Source organism: Corvus brachyrhynchos, unplaced genomic scaffold, assembly GCF_000691975.1.
Source record: "Corvus brachyrhynchos isolate BGI_N302 unplaced genomic scaffold, ASM69197v1 scaffold94, whole genome shotgun sequence".
NCBI classification, from domain to species: domain Eukaryota; kingdom Metazoa; phylum Chordata; class Aves; order Passeriformes; family Corvidae; genus Corvus; species Corvus brachyrhynchos.
The window spans coordinates 2,958,333-2,985,933 of NW_008238330.1; the positions used below are offsets into that span (position 1 = coordinate 2,958,333).

Below are 27,601 nucleotides of genomic sequence, written 5' to 3' on the forward strand. Positions count from 1 at the left end.
GCGCGGCCCGCCCGGCCCCCGCACGGGGCCCGCAGCCACCTGTCCCAGCACTGGAAACGGGAGAGGGCTCTGCCCAGGCTTTGTCTATTCTTAAGGGTGGATCACAGAGGCAGTCACAATTTAACTGGCTTAAAGAATTGTCCATATGCAAGCTGACCAGCTGGTAGGTTCTGTCAGGTTAGAGGAAGCTGTAAGCACCCCTTTGCAAGAACATCACTTCCGGGACTATGCTTTGCTAACCCATGACACTTGTTCCAAGCAAACAAGAGGAAATCTGCAGGTTTTCAAAAGTCTATATTATGCTGCTCCTGTTTGGGCCTGCATTTTCTTTTCTGATTTTCACTTACACATCATTTTACAGATGGATATTCTGTTTTGTGGCCAGAAAAGAGACACCTCTACACTTAGATAAGTAGGATGACCAGCCATGAAAGTGAATTGTCATATAAAAATTTACTTTAGAAACACCTACACAGAAGATAAGAAGTCTTCAGGAGAAAACCAGAACATCTGATTACAACAAAATTACTGAAAGGCAGAGTTGATTCTGTACAGTTATTGAACATGCTTCCTATCCTAGGCTCTGATTGCCTGTAGAGGAACCACTGAGCAAACCATTTTTATTTCTGGTGAAGATGTGCTTGAGTACCTTAAACATATTAATAAGATTCCTTCAAGTTTCGAGCCCTTACGCTGATAAGGTACATAATATTTTGCAGAGAAACAATGCATTGAGGATCCTGAAACAGCCGGACTACACAGAGGAACAAAACGTATCACTTCATGTTTTTAGGCGGTGTGAGCCCACGTGGCAAGGAATGGAGAAACGACACATAACAGCAGACAGCTGTTTGAAGTCTGTTGTCTCTATATGGCTGAAGCTGGGTAAGTCACTGGGAGGCAGAAGTTTTATTAAACCTTCTGCTGCTGACCTCTGCTGCAGTTTCTCCAGAGCTGACAGAGAACCAGGATATTCCAGCAGAGCATTAGCATTTCAAAAGGTACCTGCACCTCTTGCCTAGCACAGCACAGCAGCATTAATTAGAGAGACAGCAGAAGATAAATGCGCATACAAAATGAGAGTTGGGCTCTATATGATGCTGAGTAACCTCTACCAAAAAGCACCCTCCCTTTCATCAGATAAACTCAAGGGAGGATTCTCCAATTTCTACACAATCTGGCTGTACAATGCATGACCCTATTCCACTTTCTGGAACTTGTGATTTGGACAACAGTGTATTGCAAAGTTTAACAGAAATGCTTTTAAGGTTTGTACTAATTGAAAAGATGAAAGGTATGCCTCAAGCTCTGAAGGAATTGGTGGAAAACTGTTTAGTATACCAGTGTTTCTGTCTTCAGTAGGCCGGAGCATCACAGCTGGGTAAAGCTCCTGCAGCTGGCAGAGATCTTACTTTAATCCTTGCTTTGCCTTTCTGACTGTGTCACCACCTCTACAGAGTCAAGGTACCAGTGCCATAATTTAGTTCACAAAGTCAGCAGGTTTACAGTTATGAATACACACAGCCAGTTCTCTCTTTCACAAGATTAAAAGCGTTTCAAACAACCATTTTCATGATCACAGCTGCAATTAAAATGCCTCTGATAAAGCTCTAATTAAAGAATAAAACCACCTTTTATAGTTACTTGACATATGGATGAAATTAAGAAACAAAATAAAGCTGCTACTCTCATGTATCAATAAATCTGCCTTCTGATCACAGCCTGATGTACTCAACTGAAATAGTTTTTCTAGCAGGGTTTTATTTGTTCAACTTTTTATAAGGGATAAAGAATGAGAGACTGACAAAATGTGTTCACCTAGGGAAAAATCAGCTCTCTTGACATTTTCTTCTGTAAAACATTTAAACTGCTATACCAAGCAGGTAAGTTCATACCTATGCTCTGCACCTCAATAGATGCAAAAGGATGTCTGGTTGACAGTGACTTGCCGGACATAAATCATTATTTCTTTCCACTGCTCATTAGTGAACAAACCTACATGTAATGAAATATAGTAATGTAAGGAAACCTGCCGCAGTGTCACCCTGCCACTATACGGGCTGTCTGCTTTCCCAAAGACTCCCAAGTAAAAGGAAATGCAATTCTAGCTGTTAACATTCTCCTTTAGTTTAGCTGCAGTCAGGTTCCTCCTCCTGGCAGTCAGCACAGCTTCCAATGCCTCCTGGAAAAAAAAAGCCTGTTCTAGAAGTTAGCCATTACCATCACCACCACAGGGAAGCTCCCTCCAGCTTCCCAGGTAGCTACTCTGAAAAGAAGACATAGCAATTACACAGCCATGGTGTCCAGTGTAAGGGTGGGAAATGCTCCTTAGGGGAAAAAACTCTAAATTTTGCACTGGCTGAAGGACCATGTCAAAACCTGAAGTCCTTCTTGCTTCTCAGAGCTTCCTTCACCCCTCGAAAGCACCAGCTGTCACAGGGATATTCAGAAGATACAATCTTTTCCTATCTTTAGCTGGAATAACTGATCAGCAGCTAATCAAGCCAAGATAACTTACAAAAGCCAAGGATCTAGTTTATATTAATTATTTCACAATTTAGCCCACAGCTGATAAATATTAAAAGAATAAAGCAAGCCACATCCTTTCAGACTTTATCTCATACCTGTGGAGTGACTACCATGGACACACAGTACTCAATACTACCAAAATTTCACCTTCTGCTTATCAAACTAATTTTACCAAGGAAATACTGATCCTCAGCACAACATAAAATGGCTTTCATAATCACAGGAGTCTGTGCTGGTTTTTATGTTAGCAGTCCTACTGCAGGAGAATTCACAGAATCATAGAATGATTTGCCTTAGATGGAACCTTAATGATCATCAGTTTCAACCCCCCTGCCATGGGAAGGGACACCTTCCACTATATCAGGTTGCTCAAAGTCCCATCCAGACTAGTCTTGAACAATTCCAGGGATGATAAATACATCAAGGCAACAAAATTTTGCAAGAGGTCAAGGTCCGCAAGTAATGCCTCCTTCAGATCACATTAGATTTCTACCACTGTGAAGCCGTTACCACAGCTGTCACTAACAAGCACCAGAAATCTGCATGCATGTGCTGAAATCCTCACTAGGTCCCAATCCTTCAAACCTGCACACTTACAGACTCACCTGGCACACACAACCAGGGGGAGGGAAGCTCTGTATCAGCTCCATCTGAAACCAATACAGCTACATGCAACACAGCTGGCAACACAGCTGGTGAGTCACAACACACATGGAGTCCAATGCAAAACTCAAGCTTAGAAGCAATTTCATCATTACATTCAGAATTGGTAGAGCAGAAGAAGATGTAAAATTATTTTTTTATATTTTAATACATTCAAAACAGAGCAATTTTCCACATAATCTTTGCTAAGAAAAAAAAAAAACATACCACCAACTAAACACAAACCATAGACAAAAAAAAAAAAGAGAAAAAAAAGGAAAAAAAAAGCACCTGAAAGCATGACCAAGAGAAATTTAAGGGCACTGTGAAGGGTCTCCAAGGCTACATTGAGAACTTGGTTGACTGAAGTGTATATAAATCTGAGCTAGCTTTAGAACAGCTCAGAGACTGGTAGTAGAGTAGTTATAATGGCAGTGCTTGCTGTGCTTGTTTCCAGAACATTGCTAACTTCACATATGAGACTCTTAAGTGTGTTCAAGAAACAAATGTGTGTGCCTGTCCATCTCCCCCCACCCATTAGTCAGACTAGGGTGCTACAGTGCATTTTCAGCAGAGCAAGCAGGCATGTGCTATTAAGCTTTTAATACCCAGGCTGTGGCTGGGATCTACCTACCAAACTCCATCTGCCTGTTACTTAAGCTGGCTGTCCCTATTAATGTTTCATCAAAATCAAGGAAATCATACTGTGGAGGGAAGGTTTGAAGAGAACCTGAGCCAGTCCTCCCATTTGTATCTGCAGCACTTCGTTTACTGCTACTTAAGAGCACAAATGATAGCACTGAGATAACTACCTACCTGACAGATAGAAGATCCAGGCAGGTCAATGTATAGATTTGTGCTTATTTGTAAGTGGCAATCACAGAAAAAAAAAAACTGTGCACTGGATTGAGGCATTAGAAACATTACAAACATACACACGATAGTATAGAATTCTCTGTTCTCAATCTCTCCCTGTAGGGTATGCCCAGCCACTGCCCTGGAGGGATGTCTGCTGAGATAAGGAGATTGACCAATCTCCCAGCAGGATCCCCCTGGAAAGGCAGCCACTTTTCAGCTACAGTGAGAAGAAGACAGACCCAGAATCCTCTAGGAGACCCTATGCAGATCTTTTGTAACCCACTGGCCTTTACCCTCTGACACCCATCCCCTGTATCCCTATAAAAGCTAGCCCTCTACCTCTGTGAGGGGGAGAGTGAGCTCGTCCCCGGCTTTCCCCTTCGCGGCAGTACGGACCAACAATAAAGCTACCTTCTGTGCGGAACCAGCCACACGAGCCTCTCGTCTCTCTCTGGTCTGGCCTGGAGGCTGCCCTGCAGAGCTGAGCTGAAATCACGAGCTGATAATCACTAAAGAGCTGACAGTCTCTGCAAGGGCCCTCCTGCCAGCAGCTGAGGGAAGACACCGGGCCTCGGGAAGGCGATTCCTTTAGGGACCATTTCTCCAGACCAGTCACAGCTTCCTCCGTCAGAGCTACTGACCCCTAACCAGCTGTCATATCTCCCCTCCTTGATCCTCCTTCTTTTCCTCTTTTTGTCTATGTGGGCTAAAAGCACTCTCAGAAAAAAATCCCTCACTCTCAGTAAGTAACGCATAGGCCAAAAAAATCCCTGTCTTGGCCTCTGCAGAAGTAATTTTCTATCAAATGCAGTAGCTGAAAAAAATTTAATGTCAATTCTGATGCTGTTGTTTCCCTGCTTATTATAAAAAAAATGTAATAATATCCCCATATGAGTGTCACAATTTATTATGATTAAAAAATATAACCCTTACCTGCTATTCTACTAAGTTCTATTATTGTCATAACCACTTTGACTTAGTATTTTATTAAATTTCAACACATTAATTAACTTTTCTTGTAGGATGAGAACTAGATCTTAAGGACACAGATTTACCTATAAATAATACAAGTGCAATGATGAGCTCTTATTAAAAGCTATTCCCTTTATATACAGTGAGAGGAGTTGTTCCTCAGGGAAGATATTCAGAGGTCTAATATCCCTGCTGCCATCTGCACTATGTGCACTACAAGAAGGGAGAGGAGAACTCTGAGTGGATGCAGCATTGGAAAGGCTTTGGAAAAGACTGGGCACAGATGAGCTGTGAATCAGACACTTTGAATTAGTGTATACTGAGATGCTCTGGGAGCAGCCTGAAGACTACCACAGGTGACATGGAATGTAACCATCATTAGAGATGTCATTCAACAGAAGATGTCATTCAACTGAATGACAGTGTGGCCCATTCCTTCAGTCTAAAATTCACTACTACATAATTTTTTCCACACATTTTAATACCAGTAGGACATTAATTCTCAGGCTGATAAGTTTCTGAAAAATGTGTAAAGTTAGGAGGATTAGACCTATCTACCTGATAATGAAGTAAGAGACACATATTTTACTGGAATAGCAGAGAAACTGTCACTGAGGTTACTTTAGTAATTGTTCTTGGAGAGAAGCGGAAAGTCCTCCTGAAGATTAACAGAGAAGTTTACTTCATTGTAAGCAAAGCATTGCCTAAATCCTAGGCTGTTAAATACCTGTTAAGTTCCAATGCAAAACAAGGCTGCACCAGCCAGCTACAGCCAGCCAGCTGGTAATAAATTGGAATTTGGACTGACATGCTGATAAAAAGGCACCAAGATTTTGGACCATTCCTGCCTTTAAATTCAGCTCCAGGTACTCCAGGAGGTACAGCACACCCACTCTCTCTACATAGCAATGAACCTCAGGTGCAGTTGACACTGCAGCAGTTTTTGGGGATCCCATAAGAAGTTTCAGGCAATGTGGCTCTTTAAATCTAAAAAACACCACCTCCCTTACCTAGATAGGAATGGCCATGATAGAGAGGGAGGTGGAAAATATCTTTGTTCCAAGCCATCAGGTCGCAGCCAGGTCCAAGGCCCTAGAAGGGCAGGCTGCAGCATTCACGAGCCAGTGCAGCTTTTCCAGAGGCCAAGCTGTGGAATCAAAGGGCAATTTCTTTTCAGTTGTACTCCTGGCTGATGTTGGTGCATGGAAGAGCTCCAAGAAGGAGTACATAGGAGCAGTTTTCCCCATTTGTTTCTTTTACAATGTGGGAAAAACAGTTTACAAATGCAACTTTCAGATGAGAAAATAATTTCAATTACTTTTAAAACACAGAAGTAAGGAATTAAAGCTACAACCTACTGGTAATTCATGCTTTTGGTCTCTAGATTCCTATAATATGTTTAGAGATTAAAATAATTCACTCTTCGGAGCTAACGAAATGGAACAAGCCAGTGTGTGAATGTTGGAATGTTGGCTAATTTACAAAGAAGGTTGGAGAAAACAATAAAGAAAAATCTACACTAGGATTGACAACTTGTGTATGGTCCTGTGCCAGGATCCTGCCTAACGCACTTGAACAGGTGGATATATTAAACCCCAGAAGCACATGAACTAAAAGGGAAATTTTGATGAGCTCTTAAACAGGGACATGAGTATGATTGTATTTCTGCTGATGCTACTAAAAGAAGTCAAAACTTGCCATGGCTTTTCCAGTGTGAACGTGGCAAAGGAAGCACTTTCCCCTCTGATTAAAAATGTGATCCTGCAGAATGGGAAGGCATCACAATCCTGATGAAAGCCCTCTTCAACATACTGGGAACGCTATTAAAGTTCTTGAAACCACTACTGAGGTGTATTACGATCACATATATGCATGACAGCACTGACCACTTAATCCCCATTCTGTCATAGGCAAGTTGGAGAATAAAAATTACACCGACACCCAAGGGTATTTTATAATAGAATACGAAATAAAACAATAAATTTGCAGACGATTTTGGCTTTGCCTCATGGTATTGCATTATGCACCAAATATTCCTGGCCTCTCATTCATTACTATTTAATTACAACAGAATACCTTTCCTTCAGACTTAATTAACCTCTGAAAGGAGTTTGTGACCTTGGGATCCTCCTGCGCATTTGCGACGTGCTGTTGGAATATTGCTCTGCCTGGAAAAACTTCCTTTAATGCTGAGATTTAATGAAGTGCACGGGTTTTTACAGGGAACACACAAAATATGAGAACCCTGTATGTGGTCACTTAATGAACAAGAGCTAGAGCATATCAATTAGAATCATAAATCAATACTAAATTAACATTAAAAGATGCCACAAGAGTATCCCCAGAGGAGAGGCTCATTACAGTAAACGTGATCATGAATGCTCTTCCCTATTACTTTCACTGTGGGGCAAAGAAGAGGGAGTAATGAAATGAGGAGGGATTGGTCCATTTAATTCCTATTTGTTTAAGCTAGCAGAAGCTTAAGTATCCCACTAAGCCAAATGACAGTGTAGCACAGTTCCAGCTCCTGTCTTTGTCAGAAAGTGCCATTCACACTGAAACACTGTGACCCTGAACGGAAATCGGAGAGCAGTAACCTTTTCCCAAGATGAGAGGCAGAACCACAGCTCATGCAGTTGCTTTCATTGCTTTGCTGCAAGCTTTGAACGATGGATTAATGTTGGCCCCTTGGCACCAATCAGAGCAGACTGGTGCTTGCAGAGTAGGCGCTGGTCCAGTAGCTCACTGGCTAGGAATGCTAACTCTTCAAAATGGATTCTTCACCATCCTGAGAATTCCTTCTGAGAGCTAAAAATTGTATCAATCCATGCATGCTCCTCATACAATTCCCTCCTGTACAAAACCACCCCAAAATCACCTCATGCAGTTTTCATTTTTTTCCTTCAATTGAATGCATCAGAAAGAAGAGATATTGACATCCACATCTGTCACTTCATTAATTACAGCCATTTGTTGTCAAACCTCACAGATGATGTTTTAGCAAAAAGAAAAAAAAAAAGGCACTGGATTCTTTACTGACTCTTTTCAGGTGTCTTTTTGGGACAGTCTTTCACCACTCAAAATACCTTCATGTGCACGATTCCAATCTGATCTGTCCACCAGTATTTAACACCCCTGCTGCAGCTTATAAAATTAGAAAACATCAATCCTCCTACAGATACCACTGGAACTTGCAGAGGAAAATAACAAAGCCTTCCTTTCTTTCTTTCTTGCTACAGAATAGCAGTTGCTCCACTGGAGTTATTACCCAGGTTTATTCCAGAGACTTTTCTCCTTTTCAGCTTTAGTATCAAAAATGTTTTCACTCCCTTCCCATCTTTTTCCTTGTGCCCTGCTTTTCTCCGTTCCTTCCAATTTTTGCCTTTTTTAGATTATATCCGTGCCTAACCAGTTTAGATCCTCCAAACACCAAGGCAAAACCCCTGCTGACAAAGAAACAGAGATATTCAGAATTCTGTTGCATTGCTGCATAAAGACTCTATGATTCCAAGCCCTTGCAGAGTAACTTCACTTTTGCGCACAGCAAGTGACAACCACAGGCACTGCTCTGGCCCACAGCTGGATACCCACCACCGAACAATGTCATTGGACTTGTAACACACACCAGTTGCAGAAACAATAAATCAATCAATCAAGCAATCACTCTACTACCCACTCACCAGCTTAAAAAAAACCCCAAAAAACAAAAGCTGACCTAGAAGTCCTACCAGTCTCATACAAAACATTTTGAGCTACACCCACGTACCAGTCTCTTTTTTATGCTGAAGGAAAAGGGGAAGTCCAAAGGCATAGCCGTTTGTCTGCTGCCATTGCTACCCCCTCTGCCACTGTTTCATACATCAAGCACTCTAAAAATATGCCTTTTCTAACCTGCTGATCCTTATCAATCTTCTTCACTTGCATCCTATAAGGTCTCTCCACACCAATGGGTTAATCCAGTCTCAAACTGCAAATCCCTACTTTTCCTTTCACTTAGTCACTCTAATTTATGCAAAACACTTATAATGAATAAATGAAGGAGAAGAGCTAAATGATTATTTATTGCTTCTATTCTTTTTTTTTTTTATATGCCAGATACCTTTTACACAGAGATCAAAACACTGAAGAAAATGAAGATCAAACTTCATGCACATGCATACTCTGTGGTCCAAAACATCTTATCTACATGTTCCCATTAGTCACATGATGTGAGTACCTTCAACTGCCCACTCAACTTAATTTCAAAAGAAAGAAACTTATTCCAGCTGGAGTTCCTTAACCACCAGGGAAAGCCAAGCAGTTTAAGAGTTAAGCAGTTTGTGTAGGTGGGATATCCCTCGAGAGTTAGATCAAGAATAGAGCAAGAACTATTCTTAGACCAAAAATAATTTATTGCTACGGTATTAATTTCATTCCTGGTGTTACTGCTACTATTCTAAATATTCTAAATATTTTAATCACTGTGTGGGCACCTCAAAGTTATTTCACATACAGTAAGCAGTAATAATTTCCAACTATTTCCAATGATGGAATCAGAGTAATAGATGCTCAAACAACATTTACACAGTTAAAAGGTTTTTTGTTTGGTTTGGGGTTTTTTTTAAAGCCCCAGGGATAAAAATGGATTATGTCCCAGTCTCTGGAAGGTGTGGTTACTGACAAAGTTACAGTAGGAGTCTCACTCTTGTTCCATCCATTTCACAGGTTGTTGTAACAACACCAGGTTGCTGAAAACATTAGATCCAGCTGTGGCAATTTCCCTGCTTGCAATCACCATGGAGAAGTGATGCATCAAGTAAAACGTTAGTTATAGTGCAAGAATTCAAGGCAATGCATGGAGAGGGTGTAATTGCTTAGGCATCTAGTGCTTAATATCTTACCAATTAAGTCAATAGAACATCCTGAATTTGCACAAAAGGCAATGTGGATCCCTATTCAACAAGCACAGGCTCCACATGTTTCTGTGTTGTGACAATAAATAAAAATACCTAAGTAACACTAAAAAGAGAACAAAACTGACAAGCTTGCATGGAATCACAGTTCCCCTCATTCATCAGGTGCATTTCAAAATCCCAAAAAAAGCCACGACTCAATTTCTAGCAGGATCTTCATGTTGTGTGCCCACAGAGATAGTCACTGGTCAGTCTTGGTTTGTTTCTTCTCTCTCTAGAATGAAACAGAAATTTCGACCATGTTCAGCTGTATTCATTCCCAAGTATAATTTGTCTGACCCTTTTTATTTTGTAGTCAGTTTAATATTCCTTGGTACTCAGGAATAAACAAGGACATTGCTCCAAAGCCAATAAAAGCTGAATGCATCTCTTCCTTAGCCCATTTCAGTAATTTCGTTGTACAGTACATGCACATGTCCCTATTTGAACCAAAAAGAATTACTGCAAGACAGATGCATTTTTTATTCTGAATGTTTCCATGTTCAGACTGCCTCACAACATACAGGTATTTCGGTGGTATGCTACAGTTGTCATCCCCCCCTTTATCTACTGCTCTCTTCTCTCATCTCTCTGAAGTTCACTCTTGTAGTCATATCCTTGCAGTACTAATCTGTTCCTGAGGTGCTGATATGTACACAAGTGCTTACAAAAAGATAAGAAAAATGGAAAATATTTGCAAGTAAAGACATTGCCCACAGCATACAGAACATGCTCATGCTGCCATCAGAAACCATCTTAGTGCCTTAGCGCATACTTCAGTCAAAACACTCCCTATTTCATAGCTGAGTTAATGAGCCAGAGCTGAAGGATGTGCTGATACTGGTCCAGGGTTCTGCAGAGACATCATAACCAGTTTGCAAACAGACTCTAGACTTGATCATGTGTAATGTCCCACACAGGTAGAAAAGCATCAAACCACAACCCCAGTGGACCTTCATGCATTTCCATTTATTTAAAGACACTCTGTAACCTTGGATCTAATCTACCTGCTGTATGATCAGACATCATTCTTCTCAGTTATTCGGGATCAGTAGGCAAGATATTTCTGTACAGCTTATACCATTTCCAACAGCCTTTTGACTATCTTTTAACATTAATGCCTGAGGTATTTTCATTTTATCTGTTATCAAAACCAGATCTTTATTCCCTTGCTCAAAAATCAGAATTCTCTACATTTCTCTATAATTGACATTCACTACGTTTTCAGGTGTACTGAATAAAACTATTTTTTTCCTCCACCATTTTGCAAAAATGTTGCTCAGGCTATTATCTAAATAAGGCAAGTAGTATGGTGGTTGGAGAGGAGTGTGCATACCCATGAGTGTGATTTTTGTATGAACTATGAGTTGAAGGAGATTTGAGTCTCTCTGAATATGTGTATCCAAGGGCAGCTTTGGAGGTACCACTGTACACATTATCCACATGCTTGAACAAATTATTTCTGGTAGCAGAACAAAACTGATTCTGTGATGTCTCAGAGCTCCAATTTTTTAACAAGGCTTAATCCTCTTGCCTTAAATTATGGAATTTGTAGAGCTGGCAACCTTATCTAGCCCAACTTTCAATCAACCAACAATTAATTGATGCTCAACCCTTCATGTGTAAGGAAACTGGTTCTGCAGTTTTTGCTCTATGGTTTATCCTTGTCAGAGGAGACACAGGGTATTCATCTCCTCACCCTAAAAAGTAAATTTATTCAATATTCTTCGTTATCAACTGTAATAAGCAGCCTTGATCACAGCTTGAGAGCACAGTTCCTTGTTCTTGACAGCATTTTCTGTGAAAACAACTGTGGCACAAAACATTTTTAAATGAAAAGCTGAAAGAGTCCATTTGTAAAATGAAACCACTCTTGGAATACAATTAGGTTTAAAAACAAATCTTAGCAGAACAACTAGGAAAAATGGTTTAAAGATGAATGAATTTATATTCTAAAGATTTACTTCTCATTATATTCTACAGTACATAAAGTCCCCCCATTTGCAAGCTTCTGGCTTCACTAACACTAAATTTAAACAGATTTGAAGAATACAATAATCTGTTCTGAAAATAAAAGTGTCCATTTGAATGCAAATTGTTAAAAGTCAGAACTTCTGGCTTTCACATATTTATAAAAATAGAGCAGAGTCTCCTGAAAAAAGAGAATAGGAAAGAAAACCAAGCAATATCCACCCAGAATATGTTTGTGCTCCAACAGTCACTAATAAGTTTACTGAAAGAACATTTTAGAGACAACAAAAGCTAATCTGAATAATTTATCTATGGGTATTTTTTGTCTTCTGTCCCATTATGCAATATCCTGTGATTTGAAGTCACCTGCAAGGTGAAGACTATACCTTCTCTTTCCAAGAATTTTCCAGGCTAGGAAAAAAAGACAGCCAAAAACCAAAAAAGAGAATGGGTGTTAGAGCACTAGGAATCCCTTCCTAAATGTCTGAAGTGTAACAGTGCAGATTAGTCAACTTCAAGGTAATTTATTAACATGAATTCATTTTAAGGCATTAATAGCACATGGATTTCTGTGCTCCCTGATTGAACACTGCTCTTGGCATTCTTCTCAGGTCTTAACAGAGCTTCTTTCAAATCTGAGATCATTCTTGACATGTTCAATATAAAATCTGCACTTTAAATTTTAAATGACAAGTACTATTGCAGCAAAGACCCAGCTTGGTTTAAGGCTTGTAAGAACTTTCTGGTTTTGCTTTGTTGCAAGAATAGGAAAACTCCCAGTCCCCAGGCTGCCCCAAACACCTGTAGAAAGCATTGCTCCATAAAAACAAGCATCGCTGGCTTAATCCTTAATTTCTATTGATAGTCAGACATGCAAAGGAAACGAAGGCATACATTTCACCCAAACACTACACACAAACCCAGCTTGTCCTGGATCCTGAGAATTACTCCTTAGGCACAACAAACCAAACCACTATAAAGTTGTGAGTACTCTTTGGCCAGCTCAGGAATCTTTTCCCAATGGCTTCTCCCAGATGTGACTCAATGCACGGATATTTTATCACTGCAAAATCCTAACTTCTAGCATTGGGGTGGCCATAAATGATTTTTACCATGTCATAAAGCCAGAAATCAGCCAGATGGCAATGACATTCCTCTACTTACAGTACACTAGGGGCAGAGATACAGCTATTTGAAGAATAAACTGAAGCAGTACAAACCCTCTGTTTGAAAGACCTGGGATTAATTGAAAGTGTCCCTTTGTTCTCTTTTTCTCAGCCCCCTTTTTCCCTGTTTTTTTTTCTAGAACTGCTGTTCTGGACAAATCGTGACCCTTTGATTTCCTGGCTGGCAATTTAAACTTGGTTTATAGCATTCTTACTGGGATAGAGCAGTTTTATGGGCAAAGCACCTCACTTGCAGCCAGGAGACCTTGTTTCTAAAGTTGAATGGTCCACCTGTTTTGTATTTGCTCATCACTCCATCTCCCCAGACTTTTGTCCTGGTCCTTCTTATCTACTCCTAAGCAAGATTAGAATCATTCCAAAAAAGCAGAGATTCACACTTAATGTTTGTTGATGTGACTGAAACAACAGTGTCCTAATGCCATCTTTGAATGTATTGAGGTATGCAAAGAAAGAAAGAAAATCAGTGGATTTATGCCAAAGCATGAAGATCCCTGGAGCACTCCTGAAGATCAAGTCTGCTTCCACCTAGGACCTACTATTCATTATTAAATACTGATCTCATGAGGAGTGATACCTGGCCCTTTGATAGGCTCATCTTTTAACAAGGAAATATCAGAAACTCTGATGAGATCATGTGATTAGGAAAGCATTTTACTCATTCTTAAGAACTATTTTCCTGCATTTTAAAGGTGACTAACTGAGAATGAGAGATGATTTTGTAACTCACTGCATGACTTTGAGCAAATGAATAAAGGAACAAAATAAAAGTCTTGGTTCCCAGTTCTCCATTTTAACCTGTAGACAATACTCTCAGTCTTGAGACTGAGACATAACCTGGTACATCTACATCTGCCTCTTGTGAACCATATCCAGAGGTTCTACCTAGGACTGCTTTTTCTTTTCTACTCTTCTCCTGTAAAGAAAGCATGGTCCTGCAGTAAGACAATAACTTGCTTCCATTGTCTCCTGACATAAAAGAAACAAGGCATTCATACATCCACGTACACATGTGTACCTCAGGGATGAAAAGCCAGCCATTTCACAGCTTCTGTAAGGGCATGATGAGACCAAGCCTTCTTTCTATTAGAGATCTAACTTTCAGGGGTCACAACAACAGGCAGGGCTGTCACCTTCCGTAATTTTCAGTTATAAATATTACTATGACTCTACAATTACCCATCTTGACTAGCAAAAGCAACAGAAATTCAACATAAAGAGTAATTTAATCTCAACTAGATACTGCTAATATTTTTAAGACCATATGTTTTATTATTATCTGCTATTTGATTTTCAGTTTGAGGAAATGATAAAAACAAACATGGCCATTTTGTGTTATGGTTTATGTAGTGAGTACAATTAGAAGCACCCAGTTGCTGGTGTCTCTCTCAAAATACATTTCCACTTCTTGTGATAGCAAAAGAGTACTTCTCCTCCTCCTAAAATTCTCAAGTGAATCCGAACTAACGGCTGTGTAACTCCCAGATTTTTCCTTTATAGCATATGATGACTAAGTGAATAGAAATAACTCCTTTTCCAGAAGAATACATACATACTCCTGGGTCTGGCTTATACAACTGTTTAATATGAAGATGAACCTAGCAGTAAAAAAATAGACCAATGATTTCCAACTCTCATAATTTCTGTAAGCATTTGATTCAGAGACCAAATAAGTCTCATATGCCTAGTGATGTTATTGCCCTAATACTTTCAGGAAACTCCTTCCAATACAGGAAGCTAATTTTGGTTTAAATTGAGGACTGAAACTATGCATATTTCGTGATATTCATGTCTTGCTACCTCAACTCTTCATTTTTTCTGAAACAAATCTTGACTTATATTAACAGTGCACAGCTACTGGAATATAAATGTATTTGAAAACGCAATCAAGTGAAAGTAATTAAATTGAAAATATAAATGAAAAAAGCGAAAAACTACATGATCATAAGGTATCTCAAGAATTTCTCATCTGTACTACCTGAAACAAACACATTATTTAACTTCAAATGGATTCATCTTCCCAAACACTGAGATATAAGTTTCTTTGGTTTCTTTAAATTTGTTGTTGCCTGGCTGTTTTCTAAAGATTTAAAAATGGATTCCAAGTCAGGTATTTCCTTGTCCTGGATTGCAGTATATTCTATTACCATCCTCATGAGCTGTTGAAATCAGGTGGGGCAGTGTTTCCTTGCCTCCTCCCCCCAGACTATCTTTCTGTTAATGGCCCATCATTGTCCTGCCGCCTGACTCAGAGATAACTCCCTCCAGACCATCTTCTGTTAATGAGCCTAATCAACACTTGGCCTCATGACTCATCACCCCATTGTGAGATGCTCCACCCAGAGGGAGGAACCAAGCATCCCATCGTGGATATAATCTGAGGCTGAACACCAGAGACAACCTTTCCACTGGATTTCTAGAGGATAGGAGCTACCTAGCCACCAGTGGACCGCCTAAGGAAGAGCAGACCCTTTTCTACAGGATCACCACTTCAGAGGACTGCAGCCACCTTTCTACCAGACTGCCACAACAGGGAGTCAGGTTGTATCTTGACTCTGTCAGTTTGAACCAGTGTTCTCTTATTTTTTTTTCTTCCTTTTCTTTAATTTCCCCATTAAGTTGTTATTCTGACTTGGTGCCTCCCACTGGTTTGTTTTCAAACTAGTACATTCCTAAAGGAGGAAACTGTGGATAGGGAGTTTTTTTCTGAACACTCCTGCAGAATTTACTAGGATAAATGCAAGATTCTAATTTTGATCTTTAAACACTGCTGTAGTTCTTAGGTCAGGCAAAGATGTCTGATGTAAAAGATCTCCTTAAGCCATTTGACAAATAAAGCACTGGCTGAGCTTTCAACTTTCTTGGTTTATGGACTGTAATCCCTCAAATCAAAGAACTCTTCACTACTAGCAGCAAAGGTGCTAGCTTTGACCTCACAGTTTCAGAGGCTATTTTTTTTTAAACATTATTAACACATATTCTCATATCCAAAACTTCACAAGTATAACTATCTCACATCCTACCCAAATCATACAATGAATAGATTTTAAAGACAGGAAATGATCATTGTGCTCTTCATGTATAACTCTACACTCAGATAACCTCATTCAGTGTTTTCTGCATCAGTGTCCTAAATTTTGCCTGAATATAAGATAGCTTAAAAACAATACTCAGTTTAATCTGAAGAGTTCAAGCAAAGAATTCCTCTCAACTCTACATTAAGCTACATCAATGGCTAATTACCTTCATAAGTACCCTATTTCTAATCCAATATGGAACACAGCAAAGTATGTATGAATTTCTCAGTCTAATAATCTTATTAGGGACCCACTTTTCCATGAGTAGGAGGTTATTCAGGAAAAAAGACAGAAGATCTCATTTTACAGATGGGTTTTGCTAGCTTTTGTCCAACTGTTTCTCTTTTGATTATCTTGACAATGGAGGCACTGGTTCTCAGATTAGTCAAATTCAGTGTAAGCTATAAATAGCCTATTGAAGCAGCCAAGGCACTACTAACCCTCACTAATTGCTAAAATGCACACACGAAACCATCAAAATACACAGACACTATGAGCTATCTTTCCACTTTTCATGCAAGCAAATACATGATGATGATGACTACTTTTCCTCATGGAAGGTACACCAGCTTGGTCTTCCTATTCAAAGGTTAAAATTTTGTTTAGCTTTCAAACTTTAATGCAAAATACGACCATGGAAAATGCATGCAGCTTGGAAGAAAAACACAGAGATGTTTGCAGTTGCAGAGCTACAATCTTGTTGGGATCACAGAAACATGACTGAGTGTTGCAATGAGGAGATGCAGGCTTTTTAGGAAGAACAGGATAGGAAGATGGGGGAAAGGAGTTGCCCTTTCTGTAAGAGAATAGATAGAGTGCACAGAGCTCTGCCTGGGGATAGAAGAAATTAGGCAAGCTAAAGCCCAAGTGGCATTGCATCCTGACAGGGATGTCAAAAATATAAGTTGATTGTAAAAAGACTTTTTTGAGGTCTGTATTTGAAATTTAGCAGCTGCATCAACTGTAAATGTCTATAAAATTTGTTCCTAAGTTTTAAAAACTCCTGTGGCGCTTCTTGAAGCTGTCTGCATTTATGCCCAGTTCAAAGAATTGTATAGTAGCAGCTGCATTTTCAGGTATGTTTAATATGTAGAAAATGCTCCCATTTTCAAGTTTTACTGCTACTCTTATATTTTATACAGTTCACAGGAAGAAACTGAAAGGGTAGTGAAAGTGATGTTCTCAGTGACTGTAGGCAAGCCAACTAGTGTCGCACAGTAAGTGTGAAATGCCAGCCAGAACTCCAGAAACACAGTATTTTTCATGATTGGTTTATCCTTCCTCTTGGAGAGCTCACTGTTCCCCTCTTTAACCTGATGCCCTTAAGACTGCAAAACCTGAGTACACAATGGATTTGATATCTCTCTGGAAAAAGCATCCAAGACGCAAGTACTAATGATTGGTTTTAAAGGTTCCAATGTGATGATAGTTCTCAGTGCATTTTCACCTTTGTATACTCCAAAGCCAGTGATACCCAGGTTAATCAATACCTTAAGATTTAATCAGAAAGTGTTGAGAAACAAGTTCTGTAGTGTGATACAGATAAGCAACAGTGTAATGCTGAAGTGGAAAGCAGTGCTTCATAATGATTCAAGAAAATTCAAAATTGGATAGGCAAGGCAGACAGAATGAGGCAGAGCAAAAAACCCATAAAGATCAGTAACTCGCCTTTAACTCTGATTAGCTGCAAATGTTTAGCAATCAAGAATGGTTTAGCAGTAATCCTTATTTCTAAGTGGGAACTGGTGTCACCAGTCTGTGGAAAATAACCTTTCTGGACTGTAGAGTCAGAGAGAGAAAAGCACCAGCATTCAGTCCTTTTTCACTCCTGTCTTTCCAACAGCTCCCAAGGATCAGCCTCTTTAAGGAAAAGTGATCCTGCCCTTTTGGTTACTCTTCTTAGCCCTCATGCTTTAGAAGGCAATTTGTTTTAACCTACCATTGAAAAAATCCAGCATGATTTCTCCTTGTTAGCACTTACAAAAATGAAGGTTTTCTTGGATTGGTTTGTTTTTAAACAAAAATAATTGCAACCCAGACTTTTTGAGAAAATGGGAAAACCAACCAAACATCATAAAAATGACACCACGAATACAGAGGAAGACATATAACACCTTACATATATTAACCTCATGACATAATGTGTCATTGCTATGTCAGCCTGTGCAGTGCTATAGAGAGGAAGGAGTGAACTTCCTTTGCTTGATGGGTCTAGCACAAAAGCAAGTCAAAATATCAGTGGAGAAAACAGGAAATAGATGGAGGCAGGGGGCTCTTGACTCACCCTTTGCTGCTTTTCAACCACCAGCACAGGCCAGCATAATGAAAAGCAAGTTAAAGAATTGTTCAGCACTGAGGAAGAACATGGTAGCAGCAAAAGGAGGCTTAAGAGGGAATACCTTAATTAAACACCAGCATCCAAAGACATAACCAGCAGACAAGACTATGCATCATCCCTCTGCACCCCTCCTTGGATATTGACACAATCAAGTAACTCTACAGAGTGCCTGTACTCCAACACACACAGTATAGGAAACCAACAGGAGGAACTAGAGATCTGTGTATAGTCACACATCTAACTGCGATTATGGAGATGTAGTGGGATAGCTCCCGTGACTGGAATGTTGTCATGAAGGGCTACACACTACTTAGGAGAGACAGACCAGGAAGGTGTGGTAGTGGAGCTGCCCTCTATGAGTGAGGCAACACTGGGAACGTATTGAGCTCTGTCTCGGTGAGGATTACTTCCTTACACAAGATGTGGAGGATCCCACAAGGAATGGTGTGCTGCTTGACCTTATACTAATAAACAGAGAAGGCCTTGTTGGAGATGTGAATGCTGGGCACAGCTTTGCCTGTAGTGACCATGAGACTGTGTAGGTCAGTGTGGGGAAGGAGGAAGCAGGGCAGTGAGTAAGACTGTAACTATGAACTTCAGAAGAGCTTTAGCCTCTTCAGGGATCTTCTTCAAAGAATCCTGTGGGAATGAGGCCTGCAGGAAATAGAGGTCCAAGAGAGTGGGTTGATATTCAAGGATCAATTCCTCCAGTCTCAAGAATGTTGCATCCCAGTGAGAAAGAAATCGGGCCAAGGGGAAAGAAGCTTGTGGATGAACAAGGAACTCCTGTCATTACTCGAGTGTAAGCAGGAAATAGAGACAAAATGGAATCAGTGTCAGGACACTTGGAATGAATACAGAGAGGTTGTCACAGTAAGTATAAATGAGATGAGGATGGTCAAGACCCATCTGGAATTAAAGTTGGCCAAGGCTGTCAATGACAATAAGAAGGGCTTCTTCAGCCCCCTATGGTCCCTTCCAACTTTACCCATTCTGTGGTTCTGTAATATGAACTTATCTCCAAAGAAAGACACCTGTACAACAGTCCCAGGCTGAAAGCTGTTCTTTTCCCAAAATATTATCCCTAATTCCCATTCGAAAGGATTCTTCACAAAATTTAGTGTCACTAAGACTCAAGCCCAAAATATCTGTCAAGTTCTTCATTTATATCTCTTGTGTATAATAATCTCTCTAAAATTGAAGGACTATAGTTTTTTAGGTTTTGATACAACACAATTAGATATCAGGGCTTTGCATAAAGTATAGTTTTAAAAGAAGGTTAAGAGAGCATTAAAAAATTATCAATATGTCAGTAGAGTCTGAGCAGAGGGCTCTTTAATAACAATGGACGGGGAATTTAAAAAAAAAAATACTTCAGAGAAGTAAATGGATATTCTTTCCAGAAGAATGATTTCTTTAAAGACAAAAATCCAAATTATGCACGTCTTCTTTTTTGTTTCAAAGGAACTACTTTGAAGGTAAAATATACCTACCCAAAGCAATTAAGATGAGAAGAAGAAAGATAGAAGAAAAGAATACTCCAAGGGCCAAGTATGTAAGACTGAAAGAACTATTAAGTCAAAGTATAATCATTCATTTTTCCCTGAATTATATTTATTTAATACAAGCATAAAGGTGTGCAGAACAGATGAATGGGTTAGCAGAGAAGGTAAAGCAAAAAATCTTAAATGTTGTTCTTTGGAGACCATCACCATTATCAAAGAAAACTGTTTGCTGCAAGTCAATCTTGAATTCAGACACCTGCTCAAGTTTTTCATGGCTCTGTGAGCAACTACTAGAAAAGGAGAAATAGAATGTTATAGAACATAGTCTACAACAGTAGTGCTTCCCAGACTCCAGTCTCGGTTTTAGCAGTTGAAGAACTTCAGATAAACTTCTCACAGGTGACAAACAAAGAAATTTTTAGTTCAGTTTTTACTTTTAGACTACACTTTTCCTCTCTAACTCTTGCCTTTAGTCTGAAGGAAAGGAGGAAACTGAGCTTCCTCATGTCTCCATCATACACCTCCCATGAGATGAAAAGCAAACTATGTGTCAGATTTTTCTGTATGACTAAAACTGTTCTTAAGCTTGTAAGTTCTACCAGATGCCTTTCTCATTACTTTGCTCCAAGAGTCAGTTTTATCACTTTGCTTTTATGAAACTACTTTTTTATGAAATCTTGCTCAAAACAACTGAAAATCCTAAAGACAAGTAAAAAGAATCCTTAGTAGGCTAAGTTTGTACAATGTTGCATGGTTCCACTACAAAAATAAGAAATCACTTGAATGAAGTATTTTGCATCACAACCCCAGCTCAACACTTCCGGGGCAGAAACCCGGGATGTTTTAAAATTTTAAATGCCATTACGGAAAACAAGAACATATTCTTTCAGTCATATTTCCTCACCTAGTGTACACATTTATAGATAGTCCCTGTGCTTGTCTTTGGTCATTTATAATGCCCTGATGCTAACTGAGAAATAATTCGAAAAGAAGACTTCCTATTTTATCACCCACCTCATTGCACTAAGTAAACAGATTTCCTCTAAGGCCTCACATGAAAAATGAAAAGGACATACTTTGTTTCAGCTCATGGTGACAGGCATCAGATGTTCCTCTAGGCAACCCTTGCAAGGGGCACAGCAAATTTTTTCAGAGGCCTAACACTGATGGATGCACAAAATAAGACAGACTGAGAGCAGAGCTTTCAAGAGGAAAAAAGACCAGTGGGCTTCAGGGAAAATGGTATTTCAGGCTACTTGTGTTTTTAAAAATTTTAGCTGGGAATAAAAATTTAAGATAATGTGGAGAAAATATTATACTACCTGCCACAGTTCATTAAAGTACCATGCAGAGAGCAGGCAGCTACTTAAGTAACTGAACAGATCCCATTCTTCCACATTTTACTTTCATTGAGAAAAGATGACTTCAATGACTTCAAGTGTATTGCTCACATACCTTTCCTGGCTCCCTTCAGTGATGTGGTAGAGACGATTGGCACCTCCATCAGCACAAGCTCTCAGGGCAGCTACAAGTGGAGAAAGAGAACATCAGTGCATTTGTATTATAAACAAAAGCTCACAACCAGTTGACAGTGCTGCATAAACTTAATTGTTCATAGTGGCATAGGGAATAAGCTTGAGATCTTGTATGGCTTTTAGTTTCCTGTACTTGACTGCTTTCCCTGTTTCTCTAAATAGAAATCTGAACTGTTTTTATCAGACTAGTGCCAATCTTCATCTGACTGTGCCACTGTAGTTGCAAATAGCTTATTTCTATCCATCTAAACCTGCTGCCCAGCCAGCTTAAACTACAAGACAGGTAAATATTCAAAACCTGAAAGGACCCACCCTCCACCTATGGATGGATCCTCCACCTTGTCACAAGTGGGAACTTGCACTGTAAACACAACTGTTTCTCAGCCAGGCAGAAAGTTCCCTATGGTGGCTCTACAGCAACCAGCATAACAACTGGGAAAAAAAAAAATAACCAAGAGTTAATCATGACAATACCCTTTTCTCTTTTTTCCCCTCCTATGACACAAAAATGGTAACTTTATTACAGTTCCTGTATTGTTCCACAGACTGTTTGAATCTTCTGATATAAAGTAGGTGGGTCAGATCTTAGCTTTAAATCTTGGACTATCCTGGTATAAAACCACAATAATTTTCAGTGCTCCCAGATAACTTGGGGACCACAGAGGGCATGTGCCACTAATTCCAGTTGATTTAAACAAGCAGAGACATGCTGTTCTCTTGTGATTCTCTTGTGATCCCATTGTTTATATAGACTTAAGTCAGAGAAAAGAGACAAGTCTAACACTATTATTACAAAATCAAATATAAATTGGTATATTTTATTCATAAGCTTCCCTATTCATCATCATTTAACTAACACACAGCTCTTTCATGAGGGTGTTAAAACCTGATAAGCTATTAAAGACTGAAAATGACCATCTTGTCTTAGCAGTCTTTATCAGTTTTGCTCTGAGATGCACAAGTTAGATAACTATAGCACACAAGATAAAAGAAGCCATCGCTTCCACACTGGGGCAGAGTGTTCCTTCCAGGCAAAGAGAGACTGACTGGTAATCCTGAAAGGGCTGAAAGTCACAGGGCTGGGGGGGGAAAAAGAGGAGAGACAAGTTAAAAAAAGATACAATCAATCAGATCAGACACTTCTTGCTGCCGAGAATCCAATTTTCAGCTAAAGCTGCTTTCCTTTAGTGTTTATTTTTCAGTCAGAACCACCCCTCAGCAATTATACAAACCTGTATCTTTCCTTTTGGCGTACATTAGGTGGGCAATCTGCCTCTCCCCCTAGTTAGCCAGCCTATACAAATAGGGACAACAGAGTTCACCTCTATAACTTCTCTTGTCTTTAAGTCATTCTTTCTTATGTGGGTGCTGAACTCCCACCACAGGCAGTGTTTGTAAATGAATATCTACTGTGCAGTACGCATGACCTTGGCTGAGGCTTTTTTGGGGGGAAAAAATAAAAAAGAAGGAAGCAGGACAACACAAAAGCTACCAGTTCATCACAGGTAGCTTTGGGTATGTCAGCTTTTTTTCCTTTAGGCTGAAGCCATGAGCAGAGCAGAGAACCAGCACTGTACTCCTCTGTATTGCTTCTAGCACAGCTTCTGCTCCTGCCCTCTGCAGTACCCACTATGGCAAGCACTACTGCCCTCAGCCTTCTTGTACAGACCGTGCTCTTCTCTGTCTCCTTATACCACTTCACCCACTCCTTACAGCCTCCACCTGAACCCATACTAACAAGCCAAGGTCAAGCAGACTTGATCCTGACAAATCTTATTAGGTGAAGTAATTTCTAGATTATTCTAGAAGCTTGCCAGCCACTTACCATGGTGATTCACTGTTTCAGGCAAGTGCCTCATCCAGTCTAATGAATACAACATCACAAGACAAGAACACCACTTCTTGCCTGCTGTGTTTGACTGGAAGATTTTAACTTCTCCTTTCACTTGAGGTTACAGCTGAAAATGGATTGATATACTTCCTTTCACCTGGGCATATTTGCTAACTTGTCTCAGGGAGTTCAGCTCACACAGAACATAGTAATGGCCCATTGCAAGAAGAGTGTGTAATACCTGTCCTAAGTCAGCTGTCCTGTCCACTGGCTTATTTAGCAGATAGAAGGCATCTAAGTAAGGCCTAGGACCTAAGGTACATGACCTGCCTAAAGGATGCTTCCCAGGCATTCCCAGACAGTCATAGTGTTTTCCTTCTGAAAACAGTGAGTTTTCCATCTATTCTTCCACATTTGAAAAAAACAGGTACTTTATAACTTCTGGGGAAAAAAAAAAGAAAAGAGAATGGGATGAGATACATGCAAAGAGATTAAAGTCTATTATCGGTCTCAATTACTTTAACACAGCCAGAGCCTTAACTATTGTAAATTCTCTCAATGGACTTACCACAAATGAAGCCTGGCCCAAGATCTCTTCATCTGATCTGATTAAAACAACATGACCAAAAAACCAAAACCAAACTAAGCATTACAAAACAAATCAGCCTTCAATCAGTCTGGTATATGTAAAAGTACTGAGACTCTCCCAAAGACAGGAAGGTGCCTAAGTAACAGATCTATGACACTTGGATGTTTTTCACACAGATATGGGGCTACTATTTGTTGCCTTATATAACTGCAATTTAAAGCTGTCCCCCACATATTTATTCTTATTTATAAGAAAAAAACCCAACCAAACTTCTGTAGCATTGTAAAGTTATTTAGAGAAACAATTTATGAGGTACTGATCCTTTATCAGCAAGTTAATAACTTACAATGAAATCAAACAAAGCCCCAGCTGCATTAAGGAACTAGCAGATAATTAACAGATTGGCTGGAAGCCAGTAAATCATAATATTTCTACAGCTATGAACTAAGCTTTGCTTGATAAAAAGTAATGATATATGTTAGCTGGAAGAATATGTATCATTATTATCTGGAAGTGTTTAAGGAGATAGTCAGCAATTCTAAGCTTACAGTTTGGATGGAAAATTCTCTATGAAAAATAACAGGAACTGATTTTATACAGTGCCTTTTATATTAGAAACAAAATCGCTTTACAAACAACTATTTGGCCAAGGTGCACCATGGCAACTGTGTAGGCAAATCTAGCAGTCTCTAGGCACTTCGCAACAGCTCACACAAAACCTCATTAATTAATTCAGCAGAAATTGAAAGACCTGAACAAGATTTGGGCTTTGTTTTGCTTGGCTTGGCATCCTGAAAACAGAAACACCTTCTTCTGAGAAATTTTCAACTTAAACAGATGGAAAAAAAAAAAAAAATTAAAAGGTGGAAAGTGACACAGAGGGATGAAGTGCTAAGGGTCACAAATGGGTTGAAGGCAAGTTATCTTCCAGGGTGACCAAAGTGGATGGTGGGGCTTATACAGTGAAGAATAACTTAAGTGGCCAGTCAGAATACCAAAAGCCTTGCTCTTACCATCTCTTCTGGCCCAGAGGGTACCATCACATTATTGGAGACCCCTCAAATTTGCCAGGTGGGCTGCACATGGAAGTATTCTCTAACTTATCTACATCAGAAATAACTAAGTAACCAAAGACATTATCTGAGGGTGAGAGGCAATTAACCCTCCTCTGTGAATTGAGACATACTAAGGAATGGTTGCCCATGTAGCTCACTGAGCTCTGGTGGATCAGGAGGACCAACACCTCTAGAAAAAACGTTGTGACATGCAATTGGGAGCTGCAGCTTTTTCAACCAGCACAACTGGAAGCAGAGGAGGCCTGTGCTTTTGGCCACCCAGCTCAGCTGGAGAGCCCGTTTCATGCTTCTGTGATTAGAAGAGATGATGCTAAGAGGATAAGGACACAAGTGTGCTGCAGCCCCAGCTCAGCATGCGAATCTGCACTCCTTGGCATTACCACAAATTACCACCTTTCCTATCTGAATATTCTGTGTTAAGCTCCACTCTTCAGAAATAGCTCCATCTGCCGAATTACCGCCTTTCCTATCTGCTAGATTCCTTTTTCATATAATTCCAGTGTCATTCACTGAACTAGCCAGGGAGACATAATCAAAAAATCAACTGTTTTATTGTGCAGAAGAGGAAACTCAATGTCACTGTCAATAACTGCTTCCCAAGTTATTGGGAGCAGCATGTGTTCAGTCCAGCAGTGTCTGAAATTATGGCAAGAGTTAATACCCCTCAGCTCTACCTATGCCAAGGGAGAATTAGCTAAAGAGCATGTTACCAAGCCATCACATCTAAGAGTTTCTCACAGGTAACATGAACGAAGAAACAAAAGCCTTTCTGAACAATGCCCTTCCTTTTAAATGGTGCATCTTCTGCAAGTAACCAGTGAAGTATTCCCCTTTAGTGACTGAATTTGAGGCACCAATTTTAGGGCTAATTATTAGTTTTTACAAAAATTATTCTAACACAACAAAAATATTGGGAACGATTTACTTTACATTTACATTTGCCCCTATGGCAAATATAAAAAACTTACTGTGAGACAGGATATGAGCAGCATACCAAACACAAAAAGGAAGGTCTTGGCTGTGAGCTAACTAGTTCTGGTGCTTTTTGCAGAAAAGAAGCAAGTATATTATCATATTCAATAGCCCTGCAAATTCAGGTGGGGCAAAAGACTCCACAGAACAGATGTAATTCTTGCAGACTAAGATGAGTGTGTAAAAAGGGAATACATTTATAAACAGTACCAATAGCTGGGAAAGAAAAGCATAACCTCATAATTCCTATTCTATTATTCCTTGCAATTAGCGTTTAAAATATAATCTTCTCCAAACAGATCTTGAAATAAATCAGTGTTTTTTGCCTAAATTCAAATTTGTGACAGCTGTCCTTAAACTGCCTTAGTAAAGCCCCTCTGTTCCTTTTCTAATTTTACACAACTTCTTCTAGGTATGCAATCTGTTTCCCTCATTCATTTATTGATTCAGTAGCCTGGTAACCATAATTAACCTGCCAGCAAAATCTACGCATAAGAGAACTCTGCTTAATTAATGACTTGGAGCGCTGGTAGCAATACATATGTGAAATAAATGGTAGATACGCAGAGAATTGCTTGGTTGGCTTGATACATAGGGCCAACACATTTTTGTCCCAGTATTACTAAAAAATAGCAGTTACCAACAACAAAATACATAATCTGTATTTATGTGCTGTCTCATTTTCTCCTCTGTCCTGCAGAAACTGCAAAAATAAATTTAACAAACCCATGGCTTTGTACAGCTGCAGATTGCTAGCAAGGGGATCTAATCGCATCTCAAAATATTCCCTCCCACCCATGTGTTTCCACCTGTGTTATCAGAACTGTTTGCAACTGCTATTCCGTATCAATTACAGGGCACTGCAGACATCCCTTTTCTGTCAGCTGCAGCTCTGTTTAGCAAATCACCTACCAGTCCATAATAGTTTTCTGCTTTGTGGTTGGACACTGGTCTTGCTATGAGGCTTTTTAACTATTTAAAATAGGTCCATCCTTACGTTGCAAATGAGTGGTTTTTCTGCTTAAAGAAATACCATCAAAGACATTGTTGAAAGCAGGGTTTAATATGAATTTGTGAAAATACAACTTTATATAGTTTGATGACAAGGTTCACTCTACTACTTACTACGAAGATGAAAGCATACAAAGGAAGATCAAATTAGAAGCAATTTGAAATGACTTACAAGGAAGCTGGGAATGCTACAGGGGGTAAGGGTGAAAAGGATATGGATGCAAAGATAAGGGTGCAAAAGGGCTTAGCAGCACTCAGTCATTGAGTAATTAATATTTACATAGCAAATCGATGATTAGCAATACTATTATAACAATGATTAACTATAGATTTGAGATGGTAACATTCATACTATAATCAATTTGTATGCACACAGATAAAATGATGTGTACACACCTTTGTATTTGTGCAAAGGTACCTATCATAAATTCCCCTTGAGTTCAGAGGAATGCTCACACCAAATCCCTTTGTGCACCTCGTGAAGTGTGGAGATGGGGTGGGGTGGGGGTATTAGCCCAGGCCTCATTGTTAGCGACAGATCTTTGAGTATCGCAGACTTGAGGGCTTGTAAGCTCTGAGG

At 39.6% G+C, this 27,601-nt stretch overlaps 1 protein-coding gene across 1 annotated transcript in view; it reads right to left on the minus strand.

Annotated features, from left to right (window-relative positions):
* Positions 1-27,601, minus strand: part of TPK1 (thiamin pyrophosphokinase 1) — a 254,642-nt gene that overhangs the window by 174,278 nt on the left and 52,763 nt on the right. The window contains exon 2 of the mRNA XM_017734592.1: positions 21,463-21,532. Within this exon, the coding sequence (XP_017590081.1) occupies positions 21,463-21,532 (70 nt within the window). The remainder of the gene's footprint in view (positions 1-21,462; positions 21,533-27,601) is intronic.